At 36.8% G+C, this 20,547-nt stretch overlaps 1 protein-coding gene across 2 annotated transcripts in view; it reads right to left on the bottom strand.

The window, feature by feature from the left end:
- The window catches only part of asic1 (acid sensing ion channel subunit 1), a 188,307-nt gene that overhangs the window by 52,369 nt on the left and 115,391 nt on the right, over positions 1–20,547 (bottom strand). The window contains exon 1 of one of the 2 annotated variants that reach the window (XM_014471920.2): positions 588–1,597. The exons of the other annotated variant lie outside the window; for it this stretch is intronic. Coding sequence (XP_014327406.2) covers positions 588–1,205 — 618 coding nt within the window. The 5' untranslated portion in view covers positions 1,206–1,597. Of the gene's footprint in view, positions 1–587; positions 1,598–20,547 lie in introns of those variants that run through there. 2 annotated transcript variants of the gene reach the window in all.

The following is a 20,547-nucleotide window of genomic DNA, read 5'->3' as shown; positions in this document are numbered from 1 at the left end:
CCCTTGAGCATTTTCTAAAAGAAATATCTCAATATTGTTCCAGAAAAATTAAAAAAATGAATGGTGGAAGATCTATGAAAAACATTCAATCCAAACTGCTACTAGTCCTTACTGTTAAATATGATTACCATAATTACATATCGTCACCTTCCTAAAATAATGGCCGGTGTCCTTTTTTCACATAAGTGATTTTGGCCAAAAAAATAAATAAAAATAAAAATAAATAAATAAAAAAGTGACCACCTCTATTTTTTCCAAAGGATGTTTTAGGTTAAATAAAATCACTGAGAAAAAATGACTTGGGACATTATTTTAGGAAGCAGGTCTCTTCATCAATCTGTAAAGAAACAGAGTTTAATTACTGATGCGCATCACGAAAACAACGGGACTGTGCTTGACTCTGCTGATAATATTTTTAAAATAAAATTCAAGAAACAAAAGGGCATTCTACGAATAGTCAAATAATCCGACAAATAATGAATATCTGGTCCAGGAGCGAAGTCTGTAGCAGACTCCGAAACAGGGTCAACCTGTTGGGAAGATGAGGAAGTTAAAACAGAGGGAAAAGGGACTTTGGGAACACTCACAATGCTGAAATTACGCGGCCCGCAGGGCTCTCCCTGGTACCGACAGTACAGCAGCATCTCCTCCAGTTGGTGTCCCAGCCGGTCCAGCAGCTCCTTCATACTAGGCTGGGACTCCAAAGGAGGAGGGAGGAAGTTTTTGAAGTCTAAAATCCGCGACAGCCACGGCGGCTCGCTGCCCGCGCTCTCTCCACCGTCACCCAGCAGAGCCAGAAGCGCCTCTTTCGCAGCGGGGGAGACCTGCAAGTTGGGCGAGTCAGGTTCCTTCTCCAGCAGCCCCAGCCACCTCCCGGACGTGAATATGTCCGTCTTCTTCATGCGTCGAGGAAGCAGCAGGTTCTGGTTGCAGATGGTGACGGCGGGGAAAACCAGCCGCTTGGCGTACACCATGTGCGCCTTGGTGTACATGGGCGAAGAGAGCAGGTACCGCACTCTGTTGGAGGACCAGGCGAAGAACAGAGCCACGGCCGCCAAGAACGCAAGAAGCCACGCAACTCTCCGTGGGTACGAGCCGCTGAGGAAGATGTGCCGTAAGCCGTGCAGGGTTGTGTGTTTCAGGAAGAGTTTCCCAGCTTCGGTGAGAGAACCCGGGCTCGGCTTGGATCCAGAGGACGGGCACATTTTCGGGAAACGCCGGTGCGCACATTCAACATGGGTCCCGCCGTGGTCAGGGTGACGGAGCCAGGACTCGTCTTTGCGCACTCGGAAGGATGCAGTTAGTGGGAGGATTTTTTTAAAGAGAGGAGAGGCTGAAGCGCACGCAGCTCCTCTCGGTTCTCTCAAGCACTGAGCAGCAGCTTGAGGCGGTGATGGGGGAGTATTTTGTCAGGCGCGCAGCGCTCCCTGAGCGTGTCCGGGAGGGGGAAGTGAAGTTAGTCAGAATGATTTAGTGCACTAATGTGCAGCAACAGGAGTCAGGGGGATTATTTCATCTAAATTACAAGCAGTAAAACTCCGAGAATACATTCCAAAGAGACGACAGATTTAGTTAAAATCACACAATCATATTTCATAGCACGTTCATCCCGCCTGCTTCCAAGAATATAATTTTCCAATTTCTGACATCTCCCCTCCAAACACAGTGTGTGTTTTACGCACACAAACACGCCCCCACACGCCCACACAGACGGACATGTATCATAAATTAGGATATCTAATTTATGATACATTATATCCTAATGTATTATAGGATATAATGTATCATAATAGTACACTTCAGTACTATTAAGAAGTGAAGCTCATATTTATTATAGATTTATTACATAGAGATTGATATTTTTATGTGTTTATGTAGATTTTATTGCAGATTATAAAACCACAATATTAGGAATCTCAGGAAATTTGAATAATAAAAAGGGATTCTTCACACATTTGTATGTCGTCATGGACGACATACAACTATTCATATGTTCTATAGCTGATTAAAGAGTATCCAATCTTTTTCTTGAAAAGTTAAGTGGAAGGAAAAATTGTGCAAGCTGCTTAAGGTCCAGTGTGAAGTTGTAATGATTTGAAGAGCCATGTTACTTGCTACTGCATTTTATCAAGTGCAAAGTCAACACAGTTGTCTACCAGACATTTTCGCTGCACTTTATGAATCCTTACTGCCAAAAGGACCATATATAGGGTTATAGGGTTAATGACCGCACATCACTGTGTCTGACTGGCTTTCAGAGTCTAAGCTAACAAAATGCTTTGAGGGCTTTCTTTATTCGCTGCAGTCTGTCTATAATTATTATTTATTATATATTATTGAGTGTACGGTCATAACCCGATTAGTCTCGTTTGTCAGCTTACAAGTAACTCTTGGGAATAACAACCTTTAAGTAGACATTAAACATTCTTTTAATTAAAATCACACTTCTGTTTTTAAAAATATATTTTTTTATTGGTCTGATGTTATATTCTAATTTTAAATGTTGTGTTTTCATTAGCCATTAGCAGAAAATCAACATGATTGAGAGAAATCATAATGTTTGCCAAATTGATCTCTGTAATGTGTTTCACTGATAGAGTTACTGAAATAGATGGACCTTTCAATAATTTTCTAATTTATTGAATGGGTCTGTATATAGTATACTGTACACAGACACTTTTCAATAGACTAATACAATTAAATACCTTTTGCAATGTTCAAGATTAACAGAAATAAACTGACTTGAAATAATCCATTTGTGTGGAACAGTTCTATATACATCTTTTAAATTGAATTACTGAAATAAATGACCTTTCCTATGGTATTCTAATTTACTGAGATGCACCTATAGATTCCTGCTGAATATGATTAGTGAAGCTTGCTGACTGAAATCTCTGGGCTCAGTAAATGCAGATCATTTGTCTTCCTTTTCAACTCCGTCGCACACATAAATAGCTTTGGGGACACATGCACCTTAACTCCTGAAAGCTGCACAGTTTCTCACTCAGTGTTTAATACTTACATTACAAAGGTTAATAGTAGAGGGGATGTTGTGTGCAACATGAGAGCGACACCAGTTACATTACTCATTATCCTGCATCGCTCACACTCGCATGAAGGATAAGTAAAGCTGACATTACAGAACTGCCAGATGTGCCTCAGTCAAACATGTAACGTCAGAAGGAAAACAGAAAGGTCAGGATGCTGCTGGGAAGTTAATGAAAGTCCTGTGATGCATCTTTGAAGGATGAAGTCTAAATACGCTAAAGCGCCCCTTTAATTGATTGCATGGTGGGTGTTTTTGACTCCGTTACACCCAGGTTTGGTTGTATCGAGAGTGGAGCTTTTGTCAGGACTTACAGCCATTGACAAAGCATCTGCAAAAACAATCTCCCTCTTGGGGTTTTTGGTCAAGCTGTAGCTCACGCTTGGTTGGTCATCAACACACACAGAGATTCGAGAGTAAGAGCTGCTGTGCAAAGTGTCTGCTCCACCTCTGAAGCTGAGAGTGTGGATTTATTGCTTCGTGCATGACGGAGGAAAAAGAACTGAGCATGAATGAGAGGAGGAAGAGAAGACAGCAGAGAAGTACTTAGAAAATCAATGTTTCACATCTTGTGACTTTATTCTGAAAGGTGGAGAATTGCTAAAATACGCGAAGACAATGACAGGAAAGGCATTCAAAAAGTACTAATCAAGTAAAAGTGGAAAGCTGGGTGTTTGTTCATTTAAGTCAAGCAAACAACAGTCAACAAGCTCAGGTCTGCAAAAGTAATATCAGATTCATGTTTTGAGATAGTTATAAATTTGCTCAATTATCATAATTTAAGTGTCTAAACTTTGCAGAGTGAAGGAGAAAAATCACTTTTCTATTCTCTACATTCAACAGACAGATTGATCCGACACCCAATAATTACGTGCAATTCTAAGCCAGACACACTTCATGTCTGCCATGTTTGCCTTTTCTCCACTCAAAACGAAAACTTTAATGAAACATTTGTGGAGGTTTTTTTTTTTTTTTTTTGCTATTTGCATTACACTAGCATGCAAATAAAGACAATTCTTTTATTAATTCCAATGATTTGAATGTCTTTAACCTTTTTTATATGGCAGACATAAGGTCAGGATCAAGATTTTGAATAAATATAATAAGATGTTCTCAAATTGTCATTAGATGTTTGTGTTTGTGATTAACCTTTTGCCCAGTGACTGCTGGAAATAAAAAAATAAAAAATTTAAATCAATTCAGCACTGATTTTCTGAATCTGATTGGTATCGGCTGATATCAAACCTCAGATATCTGTATTGGTAGTGAAAAAAGTGGATCGGTGCAAATGATGCCAGTGAACCGATTTTCACTAGTGAAGTAAGTGTAATGTGTTTCTATTTTCACACTTGCATCGGGAACCTAACTGCAGAGTTTTGGACATTTGAAGACGTTTGGACATTACAATAGTCCAACATAGAAGACGATAGATGTGGGGATCAGTTTTTCTGCATCTGGTAGGGAGAAGTTAGAAAGGTAATGGAAGGAGATCTGGCAGAGTTAGGAGTCCATTTTATCTCCAAGGTCAGTAACTGATGGGCAGAGGGCGGCGATGTGACCACAGAAAGTGATGCTGATTACAGGAGATGACTGGATGTGTTTATTTGTAGAAAGCTGTGGCAAATGTGGACCTTCATCTCTCGAAATTTGAGATGAAGGTGATTTGATTTACAAAGGCCAAAGGAGAGTTTGTTATATTAGTAGTTGTGTATTTCAGAGCCTAAATGAATTTTGAACTACAATATTTTATGCTTGAGTGTGTTTGGACATGAACATTATAATTTCCAAGATCAATAGACGCGTCTATTGCATATTTGTAAAGTTGTTAAAGTTGCAGGAAAAAATTTTTTTTTTGCAAATCTAACAGTTAAATAATTTTAATGGAATGGGACACAATGCATTGTGCAACCCTAATTTGTGACAATCTTGTGGCTCATTGAGTTAGAATGGAAGGAATCAGACGGTTATGGTCTTATTTTACTAATAAACCAGCTTCATCACAACATTATTAAAATCATACTTGTTATCAACTTTAAACAAGTTCTGACTTCTGAAACAAACTGAAAGCAGCAGTTTGTTTTAGTGAGTTAAACACTAAGGGAGTCCCACTAGAACTTTTTCAACTTCAATACGATACCAATATTTCAGTTTTGAGTATTGCCCGATACCGATTTTGACCTGATAAGAGATAAGAACAAATCACACATACTTTCATTAATTATTTTGTAGTGTGTAATGTTAAAAAAAGGCTTGATCAAGTGATATTACACAGGGAAAACAGTCTAATAGTTCTAATTTATAAAAGTGTTTCTATATTTTTCAACAGGAACAATAAGTTTGTACATGTAACCCAAGACCAGATTGTTTTCAAAGTGTTTTGTCCATTAGGAAAAGTACGCTCAACTGACCATAAAGGAGAAAATCAGTCAACTAAAAGAAGTTAGATCCGATTCCATGTTTCTGGGTTGGAACAAGAAGCAGCCTGCTGTTCTCCTGGTGCCAGTTTGTCTCTGCCCCCTTCGTAATGTTCCCTTAGAGGATAATAAAGTCTTCCTTTGAGGTTATCACTTCTATTTTAATAAGAGAATCTGTCATGAAGAATGGGTGCTCAAACACTGGCCTTTGATTGCATCTCAGTGAGACGCTGCCATCACATGCCTGGCTTCAAGATTACCACCTGGCAATAAAGAGAAGACTGACTGAATCCGGTAAGAAATTGAGACCACGTTCTAGTTTTTATTACTCAATCAGAACTTCTTTGAGTGGTTTGACTCGCCTATAGATGGATGTAATGTGCCTCAAATGAGGTGATGGGTGGTGCATCAGAATCCATTGGCGACAGATCCCGACACTTGTGGCATTTAACAGCATTTGTTCAGCCCCGTTTCCCCAGCTACCTCATCAAGAGAGAGACATATCGGAGGAGAGGCACTGTGCAACAAGCTAATCCGTCTGGGTGAAGGGATAATTATGTACTTGCCTGACAGACAAGCACAATCCCACAACAAGTGTAACAACAACAACAACAGAATAACAAATGAAAGCTGCTCTAAAATCCACGGTTAAAGAGTTGCACTAATGAACCTATTATGAAAGCAAGCACGGATATTCGTTAGGGGACCTTAGGCACATATCTTTAGTTTATTAATACCAAAGCAGCTGTGGCAGTAATGAACATCCTGTTCTATTGTTTAGCTTCTGAAAGGGGAGCTGAATTTTTCACTGGATAAACGAAAGACAGCATTTTTAAAATATGCTTTAGCTTTAATTAGAAAACAGGTGAACATAGAGATACAGAGGCCTGATTAAATTAAAATGAAGACCTTTTTTGAGGTTTCGAGAATTCAAAAATCTCGTTTTATGAAATTCTACAAGGAACCATGCTAAAGTAGTTGATTTTAAGAGGAACAACTTTATTAAAGCTCTCCATCTTTCATATGAAAGTGCAAATATGTGTATTTTTGGTCATTTCACTGATAAAACATGGGATGAAATCTTTGCTACTGAACAAAAAGCTGATCAAGTCAATTTTACAAACTTGCGTGCCGCCCTACAATAAAACCAAACAGGGTGTAATTACATCATCATTTTCTGTCCACAAATGTCAGTATCCATTGCAAAGCTGTCGTGAGTATCCATCGCAGGCCATAAAGCCTCACAGAGTATTAGCTGCTTGATCACTGGGAGCTAATGTGAGAGTGAGTGATCAGCACATAGCCATGTTAGGGCTGGTTTTCTGCCCTGACAGTTAATCTAAATGAGGAAAAAAAGACTTCAGTTTCAATCAGCGGGGTCAGCGGAGCAGTGAATGTTTAAAAGCAGAGTGGAGATAAATGAAAAGCCTCTGACGAGCAGAGTTATTTAAATGTTTCCACTTGGAGTCAAACCTTATCAGTCATTTTGGCACAGCACAGGGGGACTACACCTTTAAGATCCAGTATGTACTTTCTTCATAGCTGACATCCTTCTTTCAAACTCCAGACGAGGCACAAAAGGCCTGAAAAACATTCATGTCTAAAACTTTGTTTTTAATTATGGTGATAGAAGTTTTTTGATGTAGATGTTATTTTTTCTAAATGTGAATGAGAGGGGAAAAGCTGCTGCATTATTTAATATAATAAAGCATGTAGCTATACATCTACTTTTCCAAACGATGTAACATTTTTCTGCAGAAATATAGATCACACATTCAGCTTGGTGCATTTTAAACTTACACTAATGTAAGCAATATCATTTTAATGAGCTCAATCTTAATAGAAACATGTTTATTTATTAGCTTTATTAAACAAAGATGCCAGTTATGTTCCATTTTTTATATCTTTATTGTGAAGTATATGGATGGAAATAGAAAATAGCATTGTTTTTTTACACTATGAAAGAATAATCATAAACATCCACAGTATATATTTTCCTAATTGTATAACAGTTTGCACTGTAGCCTAGCACAAACTAATTACTATTTCATGGTTCAAAATGAGGATTTTCAGGAGAAAAATTTATGTTTGATTCAAGAAAGATTATAAGTTTTTTCACTTCAGTGGTGTTGCTGCAACAAGGTCACACTCAGGCATTTCCTATCAGTTTTGAAGTCGTCCCTGGATTCTTGGATACTCTAATGCCTCTTGGGTAACTTCAGAAAATACCACCCTAGTTATATTATAAAATAACATCTGTGGTAACACAGCAGTACAGTGCCTTCAAAGTGTTCAAACTCACTGAACTTATTTTTAAATTTTTTTTTTTACATTTTGTCAGTTACCAATGCATTTCATTGAGATCTTATGTAATAAACCAAGACAATGTGGTGAAGAAAAATCATACAATGCTTTCAGTTTTTTGGAATAAAATGATGAAAAGTGAGGTATGCATTTATAAATCGACAAAACTTTCACGGCTTTACAGCTGCAGGCCTTTTGAGATTTCTACCAGCTTTGACAAATGTTTGCTCTTTCTTTGGCGCAAATCAGTCCAGATTCAGGTTCTCAGATGGAGAACATTATTTTAAAATCAATTTGACACATATTCTCAGTTGGATTTGGGTTTGGGCTTTTACTATGCCATTTTAACACATCAGAATCACGTAAGAGTCAGAAATACTTCAGCAATCCCCAACTGGAAATTGTGGACATTACAAACCAAGCACCTGATTAAATGTTAGTAAATATAAGGCAGCCAAAAAAACCCCAAAACGAATGAATGTGCTTTACTCAAAACCATTCTGTAGTAAATCTGGCTGCATGTTTAGGGCTGTTGTCCTGCTGGACGGTGGCTCTCTCTCTCTGTCTCAAGGCTCTTAGAGGACAAAGCAGCGTCTATTCTTGGCTAGTTCTGTACTTTGCACAATCCATCTTCCCACAAATTCAAATTAGATTCCCAGTGCCAAAGAAAAGCCTCTCAATATTATGAACAACCACCAGAGTAAAAGGGACTGATTTTGTTTCATTTAACCAAAAATATCAACTCCACTTTGGTTGAAGTGAACTCTGGTGCGCTTTGAATGCATGTGGTATTTTGCCAAAGATAAAAGTAAAATCCACCCACCACTGAAATCTGGCGCATCTCCATTTTTGCTTACATTTAGTGAAGAAGGAAGTAGCGCTCAGGTCTTCTTTAGAGGTTTTTGTGATGTTTCCTTAAGTGGTTCTTGGTGCAGCGACACCACAGGTGAGGAGGGGAACAAGTTTTTTCAAAGGGTTTGGTTCATTTGACACAGATCAGTGAGAAAGTGAGCCGCAGCAGCTGGAAATGTAACAATGTTGCAATTTTGATCCCAGACTGATCATCCATTTTCACACGGATGATCAGGTGTGAAAACACCCTAAGAAACCTCTGCAGCCTTCAAAGCCCTGCTGGACTCTATTTGCTAATTCCCCCCCCTTGTGAAGAAATTTGGATGCATTGAATTTTATTTATAGGTAGAATAAATTGTGCAAACAGAGTTTTATAGAATATATTTCTGTCTCTGTATTGTACATCTTAAAACAGAATAAGAGGAAGAATGTGGAAAATATGCACTATGACACATAAGGCGGAGACTAAGGGTAAGTAAGTCTCTACCTCATGTCTTCTGGAACAACCCGATATCAAAAGGTTTGTCTGAGAAGCACTTGGGTGTTCAGACACCGTAGGCAATTATTCAAGCTGTCATTTAAAGCCTGAATTGGATAAAGGTGACCAGCCCAAAGGTTATTATTTGGTGCTATGCTCTCTATGAAGGACATTTCCACCAACTCTCCTCCTGATCTTCCTTCTAGCATCATTCTCTGTATTTTTAGCCCCACTTCTATCATTGCCTCACATCGATCCATTATTCCTGTGATTTCATCACAGCTCCCTGTGTACACGGGAATAAATGTAATGCACTTCCCTTTATCTTCCCTTTATCCTTCACGTGTTCTTTCATTAAAAGTAGACTTCTTTGTTCTTTCCTCCAACCTGCCGCCTTCATTTTCTCATTCTGTGATCTTTGCATTCCCTCTGCTTCACTTGACTGGTGCTGTCTTTTCTATTTCCCTCTGGGAATGTTTGGCGCCAAAGCGTCCACAAAGAAAGAAAAAAAAAACGGGGGGGAGAGAGAAGGAGAGTAGGAGGCTGAGCAGAGTGCAAAAGAAGGAGAAAGAGGCTGGAGGCACAGGCAGCAGCACCAGTCAGGGTCCAGTGGCTGCGAGGGGCTGACAGAAGAGCAGCTAGTGATTTACAGAGACAATTTTGAGGATAATTGTGTACATAATCTGCTGTTAGGGACATATGTCAAAAAGGCCATTTCTACAACAGCTTCTCAAACTGCTAAGCTGTAAGGCAAAATTTAATACTGCATCAGCTAAGTGCCAAACTACTGTAGAAAGAATGTGAAAGATGCAGCGAGACGCTCAGTTAAAAGAGGAACAGATGGCTGAGACTGACAAAAAGCTAATTTAGGTTGACTTGTCAGTAAAACGGCTGCTTTTCTACAACTATTTGGACTATTTATGAGATTACAAATTCAAATACACTTTTAGACCCTTTAGTATCATTTTGACATTGGTGACCACAGCGACGATAAAAAAAATATTACAATATAACATTTATGATAGCTCCAATTAGCTGTTTATAGACAGAAAATATGTATTACATTAAAACATATCTCCAGTCGAAAACAAAAATTTCAACACTGATGTTGAACTTTATTGAACTGATAGTTTCCAAAACAGTCAAGTAAACTGGCACTTCAGCATTGATAAGTTGAGCTACATATTAGCGCCACTATTAGCGCACTGCATACTCAAAATATGTTTAACTATTATTGAGTTTTTAAGCAAAATGTAAAGTTAGAATAAATAAAATAACATTGAACAGATGGTTGAGACTGAAGAAAAAAATAGGTTGACTTTTGTCAGTAGAACTGTTGCATTTCTACAACTATTTTAACTATTTATGAGATTATAAATCACACTACACTTTCTTTACCCTTTGGTACCATTTTGATGAGGATGATGACAGGGATGATATTACAATATAACATTTATGTTAGCTCATATCAGCTGGTCTATATACTAGAGATATCAGTTAAATCATACCTCCAGTCAAAAAACCAGAACTTTAACACAGACGTTGAAATTTATTCAACAGAAAAAATAACATAGGAGAAGCTAAGTGTGCTAAATGTTTTTGGAGTTAGCAGAACTAATAACGCTCTAAGCTAAAAATCAGCTCTACTATTAGCTAAATTAGAGGATTAGCAGAAGTGTGTCCCCCACTGGAATTAACAATAAACTATGGCTGGGTTTGCCAGTGAAATGCAAAGTTGGAATAAATTAAATGTAATTTTGTCACAAAGCATTTATGCTGCAGCTATAACAGTGCTAACAGTTTTATGCAGACAAAAACCTTTTTTCATCCAAGTACTCTTGCAAGAGGTAACTTTTATCTCTTCAATACTTTTGATCATTTGTTGGCATTTATTTGAGATCTGATGCTGTAACTTTTCTGTTGTGATGTTTTAGTTTTCTTTTCCTTTCATCATTTTATTCTATTCTGATTTTATATTTGTTATGTGTCCTTGTAAAGCACTTTGGCACAATTTCAACCTGTTTTTAAAGGTGCTATATAAAAACACTTGACAGTGACATTGATACTGAGGAGGAAGGATTGTTGCAAAGTCAATGACTTCATGCACAGTTGGGCATCTTTAGATGCCAGGTTGGACTGTGTGATTATTTTTGAAAATTGGGTTGTATTTGATTGGTTTGACTACATAGTTCTTTGCAAATGGATCTGTTTTCTTGTAAAGTGGCTTTGGATGAAATTTGTTATTAATTGGGGCTATATACAAAAACTAAAATTAAGTGAAAATGAATTTCAAAAAGTTGGATGGATGAAAGAAATATAAGAAACTAATTATTTTTGTCAAGTTTAACATATTTATAGATTCATAATTGCATTCAAGATTAAACAGTCCACTTTCAGAATAAAAATTTGATCAGCTCACATCAAAAACTTACATAAGTAGAAATAAAAGGAATCAAGTACAGGTTTATTTCCAAGAATGAATAATACATTCTTCCAGAAAAATCTCTCAAATAAGCAAATGCTTAAGCAAAGATCCGAGTTAGTTTCAGCAGTATTGATCACTATTGCCCACAGATGTTACAAACAGTCCACTTTACTGAAATTCATCTTACCGTGTCATCATGTCTCACGCCTGAATTGAAACAGCAATGAGTTAGACACCAAGAAATTTCTTCAGGGCAATAAAACTAAATAAATTTCTTTTTTTTCTTTGCAGTTTTCTTGGTCTTTTGTTGGTACTGTTGTTTAAGATGATTATGATAAATTGCAGTCTATTTAAAAAGCTGTGGATAATTTGACCTTTTATAATTGTGGCCGGACAACCAAGGGAAGTTCTGCAGTGCGCCGTGTCAATGCATAAACCTACAAGAAGATTCTGGGCTCATCCTGTATAAATATTGCGGCTGAATGCGTCAGATTTATGTTTACCGCTCACGGGACAATGAAAGTATTCCTGCCTGCACTAGAAAAGCACAGGGTGACAGAGCTAATTCATCTTGGCAGCATCATGACAGCTGGGCTGGGGAGAGTTGGGGAGAAGGGGAAGCGGTTCTGATGAATGACTTTCAGAGTATGGCTGCTAGCTACAGCAACCAGGCTCCCAGTCCCGAAGGGCCCTGTGGCTCCTATTTGCCGCTGAGGGAGAAATGAATGAAAGGGGCTTTGTGAAATAAATGGTCTCCCACTGTCTGACATTTACAAATGATTCCTTCTTGTAAAACTAAATCCATCCTCTTGTTTTATAGGATGTGGAGGTGAATGTCCCGAAGGGAGAACTCAAATTTTTTAGCTGTCATGATTTCAGAAATCTATTTTTTTAATTTTTTGAAATAGTTATGCAATTACCAAAGTATTTCCAAACAGGCAATAAAGCTGGGTAAGGTGAGATTTTTATCTTTGGATGACAAATGAAACTGTTTATGCTGAAATCTTTAACAACTGTAAGAAATGGATTTAATAATTTGCTAAATAGCTTCTGACCCAACATGGTGAGATGGTGCAATGATGCTTTTCAAGAAAAAAAAACTTTAAACACAAGGACACCTAAACCTCACAAGCACAAACCAAGCAAAAACAAAAAGAGGTTAATGCATATTATTACATGCACATAATTTCTACTCTTTGATTGCATCCTCAACAGAATTTAGTCCAAATTCTTGCAAGCCAGATCTGTGCTTGCATCAAACCCAGTGCTAAGCTTTGTGAGTTTTATCCTTTATGTAAATCCTTCAAGATAGCTTTGAAATTTACTTGATTTTCTATTAGATTTTTTCCCCTATATATTTGCAGTTTTTCTGGTGTATTATGTTCAGAAAAATGGACTAATTGTGGAAAAGATTTATTCCCTTTTTTGCCTTTAATAACTCCTGGCTGTACAATTATGACCTGATCTAAACCAAGGAAAACGAAGAATCTTCCTGCTTGTGTCAGTAATTCTCTCTCCATATGTAATTTAAGAAGACTTTGTTGGTGTTTATGTGAGCGTCAGCTGTGGATATTAGCTTGAATCTTCTAATCCCTCCCTCCCTTTGTGTTGCCCTGAGGAAAAAGCTTCAGAGCTGCAGACTCTGACGCCTCAGTCACAGCAGCAGAAAAAAAAAAACTCCTCTCAATCAAAACACTGTCTCCTAACGTTAGCTCAGTGGGGTTTGTTTGTAGCTTTGAGCTTGTTCACATATAAAGCAGTTTGCCGCTGTTCCAGTTCAAATGATGCACTATGTCAGACCAGATGTGCGTTCAGATTAACGCTCGCAGAGGGCTCTGTTCGCCGATAGTGATCAAGTATTTTGTTTGTGTTTAAAACCTTGAGTCAGTCTTCAAACATTAACCGAGAGGCGTTTAATTGCAACGGCAGTTTTTTATTTCCATCTTGGTTAATCGTCATTATAAAAAAAGACAACTCTGAATCTTCTGGTCAATCATAACTTTTTTTCACCGTATCCAAGACTGTCAATAACTAATTAATCAAATGACAGAGTAAAATGAACTCATTAGAATTTCCATTGTGATTATTAGTATTTTTTGAAGGGCAATTATAGTTATGGTGTCCGTTGTGTGGGTGGCTTTTATTTCCATTTTATTTATTGATTGATTATTTATTTTTGGACATTTGAAAAGTCTTGCAGGTCCAGTGTTAAGTGTTCTTTACAAAATTAAAGTTTATTGATATTTGATATTACTTGACGAAGCTCTCAAAAAACAATCTTATAATTTATCGCAATAATTAAGGGGGCAATTTATCATATAGCAAAAGTTGTTATTGTGATAGGCCTAACTGTATCACATTATAACAATGACTATGAATGTATTTTATTAAGATTTTATGTGACAGGATAGAAAAAATTAACAATTAAGTGGAAGAAAAATGCAAATAAATACAAATTTGGTAATTGTGGAGTGCGTTTACATTCACCCCATTTCACTTTGATGACCTTAAATGAAATCCATGGCAAAAAATTGTTTCAGAAGGCACCTATAGTTAGGAAACAGAGTTCACCTGTAAATTAACCTCACTGTAACTACACCTGTCCTGTGAGGGACTCCGAGGCTTATTAGAGAACTTTAGTGAACAAACAAACTCATAAAGTCCAAGGAACACAACAGAGACTTCTTTGCAAAGAAGAAGGGAGAAAGATATCAATCTGCAGATGTACAAAACCGAAGGAGATGTACTCTAAAAGTCTTGCAGCAGGCAAGTGTTGTCACACTTCAGTCAGAGATTATATTAATCTAAATCAAACAAAAATTACAAAATGGCAGTGTGTTTGTCTGTCTTTCTCCCTCTTGTGGCCATAAAATATATTGCTGCTAAACGATCTGCTTCAAATGAGATGCGAAAATAACGGTTATGCACAAAAATCCCCTTCCCTTGTATTGCAGAAGCACCATAAATGTTGAAGCTACATCCTGCAACCAATCACACACCAGTTCTTCAGGCAAACCTCAACAGATGGAGTCATCCAAGAAACCCTGCAGAATAAAGCTACTTTAGCCACATAAAATCATGGAAAGTAATTTTTCTCCTGCTTTGAAATATTTCCAAATTACAAATTGAACTAATACCACTGTAGGTGTCAGTCTCTTTCTCCTAAACATTCCCAGATAGGGCAAAAGTTACAGAGGACAGAGAAAAAGGACATAAAGAGCACAACCTTTCTCCAAGCAGCTCTGATGACATCGTTCCTGTCATCTGCAGTGAAACAACTTATGCCAGCTGTGGTATTAAGAACAGTGAAGAATCCTGTAGGAAACCATTAAGACCCTCTCATCAGCCTAATTAGCTCCTCCTAAGTGGCTGTTGGCCCCATATGGGACAATTGTCATACGTCTTTTTCAAATAATTTGCTTCAGCAAGTCTGATGTTACTCTCATTTTAACATCGTTAGTTGTCATTTATCTTAGTCTGGAAATAAGATGAAAGTTTCCATCCTTTCATTTATGCCACTTTAATGAATAATTAGCCATTTGTTTTAAGGAGTTGGCTGATATTGAAGAGACTCAATGGTGTATCTGTCTAATTTAAAAAGGTCGCAGGTTTAAAACTCATTGGACTCATCAAAGCAAAGAACTGCTGCACCTTCTCTCAAGAAGAGTAAAAAGATATTCAATTAAAAGGTAAAAAAAAGAAAAAATACAGATCAAACACCTTGATTGCTGTAATTGTTTATCTACAGAAACTTTGTGAGCTTAGAAGAGAAAGAGAGTAAACACTGATCAGATGTCAGCTCATGTAGTATTTGTTGTATTTATTTCTCTTTAATTCCCACTCCCCTAAAAACCCACAAATAAAGTTTAATCCCTCATGATAGCTGCTTTTTCCCAAAATAAAAAAAGCGCTGTGTTGTTCTGGCAGCGGGCCTGCCTCTACATGACGCTTTGAATGGAGAGCGGTCACTGGAGCTCTGCGGCTCCCATGTAGTGGGAATCAATGAGTTTTTTAAAGACAGGATTAAGCCCATTTCCAAGGGATTACGAGCAAACAACAAGGATAAAAAGAACAGCATCCTGCCTCTCACTGCCAGGAACTCCAACAGAGGCGGTTCTGGTTCTAAAATGATTGTATAACACTGCCCCCTTGTGATTACTGGTAATATTGTGCATGTTTTAGAACAAGGTGAGCGTGAAGAGAAGTGAAATAATCCAAAACTGCAATCATTAAAGGTTGATCTCTGAGTACAAACTCCTGATGTGCTGAAAGGTAATAATGATCCCGAAGAGGAGAGAGGTCCCAGTCATCTGAATGTGAGTGACAGCATGAATAATTAATATATCTGTGCTGTCACCTCATACAGGAGGAGGAAGTATTTCTGCAGCGCACGCTTTAATGACCTCCTCTAGACAGAACCCACTCCTGGGTTTATCAGCCCATTAGCTCCCCCAGAATCAGGCTCAGCAGCTGGAGAAATAAAACCTTTAGAAGCTGCAGATATTTATCTGGTGATGCTTATTGTTCTGAAGATGTATGTATATTTTACAAGTGGCTGTAAATTGTGGCGCTAGTTTCCCCCCTGGTGCATATTTCCAGTTAATGAAGGAGCATGGAGTGAAAAGAGCTAAATGGCTGAATTTAAGAGGTGGATCGGAGGATAAGTACAACAATTGCTGCACATTATGACCAGACCCGGAAAAATCAATTTCCAATTTAAACAAGTGACCTTCGGATTTACGTAGTTGGTTTAAGGGGTAAGGAGCAACATAGCATAAGAAGAAAATGGTGAAACTGATAGAGATATAACTGCAATAACAAAATCTTACCAAGTATTTTTGTTTAGTTTCTAGTGAAAATATTTTATTACACTTAAAATAAGACAAAACTAACTGACACAAAGCTTTTCAGCAACATATAGGAGCTTGTCTAAGTCAGTAGTTTCATAATATTAATTTTATAAAGTACTTATTCCATTGATAGATTATTTCACCTATGGTAGGAAATTTTCCCCATTGGAATAAATACTTTATCAATATTAAGGAATTACTGACTTAACACAAGCTCATATTTCTTACTGAAAAGTTACTTGTAAGCTGATTTTATCATGTTTCAAGCATAATAAAATATTTTCACTAGAATCTGGACAAAAATGTTGTGTTTTTGCACTAATCAGAATAAATGTTGTGTTTTTGCACTAATCAGAATAAATGTTGTGTTTTTGCACTAATCAGAAAAAATTTTGTGTTTTTGCACTAATCAGAGCTGTTTTCTTAGACAATATACTGAGCACTTACATTTTAATCACAATTCCTAGACCTGAAAATTCTAAATCAATTCAAAATGCTCAAATGATTTCAGTCTGCTTATATTTTAAAGAAAAAGCTAAACTAGGCTAAGCTATTACTGGTAATTTTAGCTACAGACGTTACATTTTTTTTGTTAAAATATAAACTGATGGAATTTGATACAGTACGGAACGTTATAGAATTGTTTTGAATAAATGTTTACACATCTTTCCTCTCTTAAGCAGAATCTCTAGATTGTTTCAATTAAAAATAGTTTCTGAATCAAAAATAATTGTTTCTGAATTGAATCGTGACCCGGAATCAAATCTCTAGACACTGAAAGTTCTCATCTCTGCGCCAGGGGATGTTTTCAGGGGTAATTCAATTACCTTCACTCATAGCGTTGTCTTTAAAGTCTTGTGAACAACACCAGATATTTACAGCTCAGAGCCAGAAGGCGAGCCCAGCTCCGGCTCTACATTTTCTATTCTCAGGAAAGACTTCCTTCATTTTTTTCTGCTTATCTGTCAATCTGTTAGAGTCTGCGCTCCTGGCAAGCAGACTGATGCTCTTGAGAAGACAAGGGAAGGGCGTAATCAGAGCCGCCGGCTGATTCTGTTGACAGTGCTGAGTTTGGGAGAAAGTGGAGCTGTATCTAACAGGCCAGGGCAGTGGCAGAAAAAAAAAGAAAAAGGATTTAGATCAGTACTCTGAGGGGGCTCACATTCTGCTCCGGGTCAGAACTGCTGCAATCTGAGCCGAGCTTCCCTATTGACCCAGCTCTGAGATAAAGCTTATTGCAACATGCACAGATACACTGACGCATAATTCCAAGTGCAGATAGAGAGAGAAGGAGGTGAAGGATGGACAGAACGCCCCAGAGACGGAGAGGGACAGGAAGGGATCAATCTGTTCGCCTGCTCTGCTCTTTACAGCAGCAGCAGAGTCTCTGAAGCCATTAGTGGCTCTTTGTGAAACATAATAAACAGGCAGCAGCGGTCCACAACCGCTGGTGTTGCCAATTGCCACATTATGCAAAATAAATGCACTTTATTGATTTGCTGTCCAAGGCAAAAATAAAGGAGGAATGGAATAATACAGGCTAACCGTATTATCCTGCTTTTTAGCCATAACTAAGGACAAATGCGCAGTAATTATGCTAATCTCTCGTTCTAAACAAGTTCTTTACAAGCGTTACGTTTGTTTTTCATTTACTGCCACTTTCTGCTACCTTCCCCTGCCCTAATTACACCAATCCATTCAGTGGATTGGTATTTAGTTTACTAAACGTCTTTGAATATTTTGTTACCAATTGAAAGTCAATTTAAAGTTATAAGCAGGTTGCATCGATATGTTCTTATTGTCTTATTGCATATACTGGCAATGATGCAGAGAGGGTGAGTTTTTATATACATATTAAGGCTAATATGTATATAACATTAATGAAAATAAAATACATTAACAAAATTTAAAGAAGAGAGAAACAAAGCTAAATTACAGAAACAGTTTGTGGATAAATTATCTATACTTAAATAGCTTTTAGAACAAATTAACAACAAATAAATTGAGGTAATCAAAATTATAATAATAATAATAATAATGATAATAATAATAATAAAATATAATTTTAAGATGATTGTTATATACATAAGATGTATGTAAAAAAATAAGGTTATTATGTATATAAAATAAATAAAACAATAAATGAATTGAATATATTCACAATGATATGGAGAGGGTGGATTTTTATATACATATTAAGCTTATTAATGTGTATATAACAAATAAAAATAAAATACATTAAAAATAAAAAAACAAAGCTCAAATGCAGAAAGACTGTGTGAATAAAGTATTTATACTGAATAGTTTTTTGAACAACTTTTAAACAATAAATAAATTGAAGTTAAAAAAGTAGCCTGTGGTGGTTGCAACAATCAGAACAAAAACATTGTTCAGATCTACTGACGCCTGTTTGATTTGTTGCTTCCTTCTGTCCCAGAGTAGCAGGCAATATACATTTTTATACCTATATGTAAGGACCTCTCATAACCTTTATTATCCCATCTGCTTATATTTTAACATTTTAATACATTTTCCTAAGGCTTTTGGTGTGATACCTGGATATAAATTCTGTTAAAGACAATGACGATACGTTACATCCCAAAACTTTACATTAGAGGTGTGAATAAAATTAACAGGAACATGATTGTAATATTAAAGATGTAAATGAATTTAATACAAGTGAAAATAATCCAGATATGTGAAACTGAAGGAACAAGAATGACATTTTTCAAAGAAATGTGAAAAAAATAAGAAATGCAATAAAAAAAAATCTATGTTTATGTTTTTAAAGGATTATTTAAATTAAAATGTTCATGTAAATGTTTTTTATTATTTTCAAATTACTTAAATAGATTTTTCTGTTTTATATTTAGATATTCCTTGTAGGATGTCTCTGTTAAATGATAGTACTTTATGTATTTTCTGGTAGTTTCAGGTTGTTTTGCCTGATGGAGCCAAACACTTTGACAAGATAAAAAAGGACAAAATACAATTCCTATCAAATGTTGAGACATCCCATAAAGTAAATAATCAGGCGGTAAACTCAGCTTCTGAAAAATATTACAAACATTTATTGAACTTCCTGCACTTTTTAATCAGAGCTTTATTTCAACCGTGTCAAAGGAGTGAAAATTCATGTTTAATTTTTAAAGACTGTTTTAAAAACAGAGAAGCAAACCTCTGACAAAGTTGTGGCTTCTGGCTGTGAAGGAGCTAAAGCAACAATCAGCCATTATTTTAGCGGGAAGCTGTAATCTAGAAAAGATCACGTAGGACTGATAAAAGCTATAATTAGTCCCATTAAAGCTGACAGAGAAATGATTACCTGTCATTTGTGTTGGTCTGATCTCTAACGCGCTCATGCATCACTCGTCAATAATCAACGGCATTCAGAGTCACAGTACAAAGCATTTATCCGCTGTGGTGTTTTTTCATAAACAGAGAACGGCTCTCTGAGGAACAAAAGGGACGGTTTCAAGTTTACTTTCTCATTTATGTGTAAGGACATTCCAACAATCTATGGCTTTATTTCTTTCGCTTTCATATATATATATGCTTTAAACTGATTTATCTTCAGTAAAACTGGTTTTATAGGGACATATGCTGCAGACTGTTATACGAAACAGTATTGTAGGAAGGCGATCAAATTCAAGGTGAAACACAGTAAATGCAGGAATGAGTTGTGCACTAAACCACTGCAGTAAAATCTATCATTGAACGAAGCCTTGTCAGTGCCTCCTTCTTATGATAATAAAATGGCTCACTGCTCTGCATTTACTGTACTTGGTTTTGTTTAAGAAGCACGTCAGCGAAGGATGACAGCTGGCTCTCTTTCACCTCAAGGGCACTGACCTTTTTTTTTCTAAGTCTCCTTCCTGATCTGGAAAGTTTATAAAGTTTTTTTTGGATGAGACACCAAATCTGTTGGCATTTTGTGCAAACATGAAGTTAATCAAGAGGCACAGAGAAGATTTGTTTACTGTTAGTCTGCAGATAAATTGTTTTAAGTTAAAAATAGTTCTGCTCAAATCAAGTAAAATGTCTTGATGAGGACGACCGCCTGCTTACAGCTTTTATTTTATATCTTCCTCTTCAATGACCCTCATCACAGAAGAATCAAGCTTTAAAATTTAGTCACTAACAAAGGCAAAGTTGCTTTTTGTGGTGATAAAATGTAA

Source organism: Xiphophorus maculatus, chromosome 20, assembly GCF_002775205.1.
Source record: "Xiphophorus maculatus strain JP 163 A chromosome 20, X_maculatus-5.0-male, whole genome shotgun sequence".
Lineage (NCBI taxonomy): Eukaryota > Metazoa > Chordata > Actinopteri > Cyprinodontiformes > Poeciliidae > Xiphophorus > Xiphophorus maculatus.
This window is presented reverse-complemented; position numbering and strand designations above follow the sequence as displayed.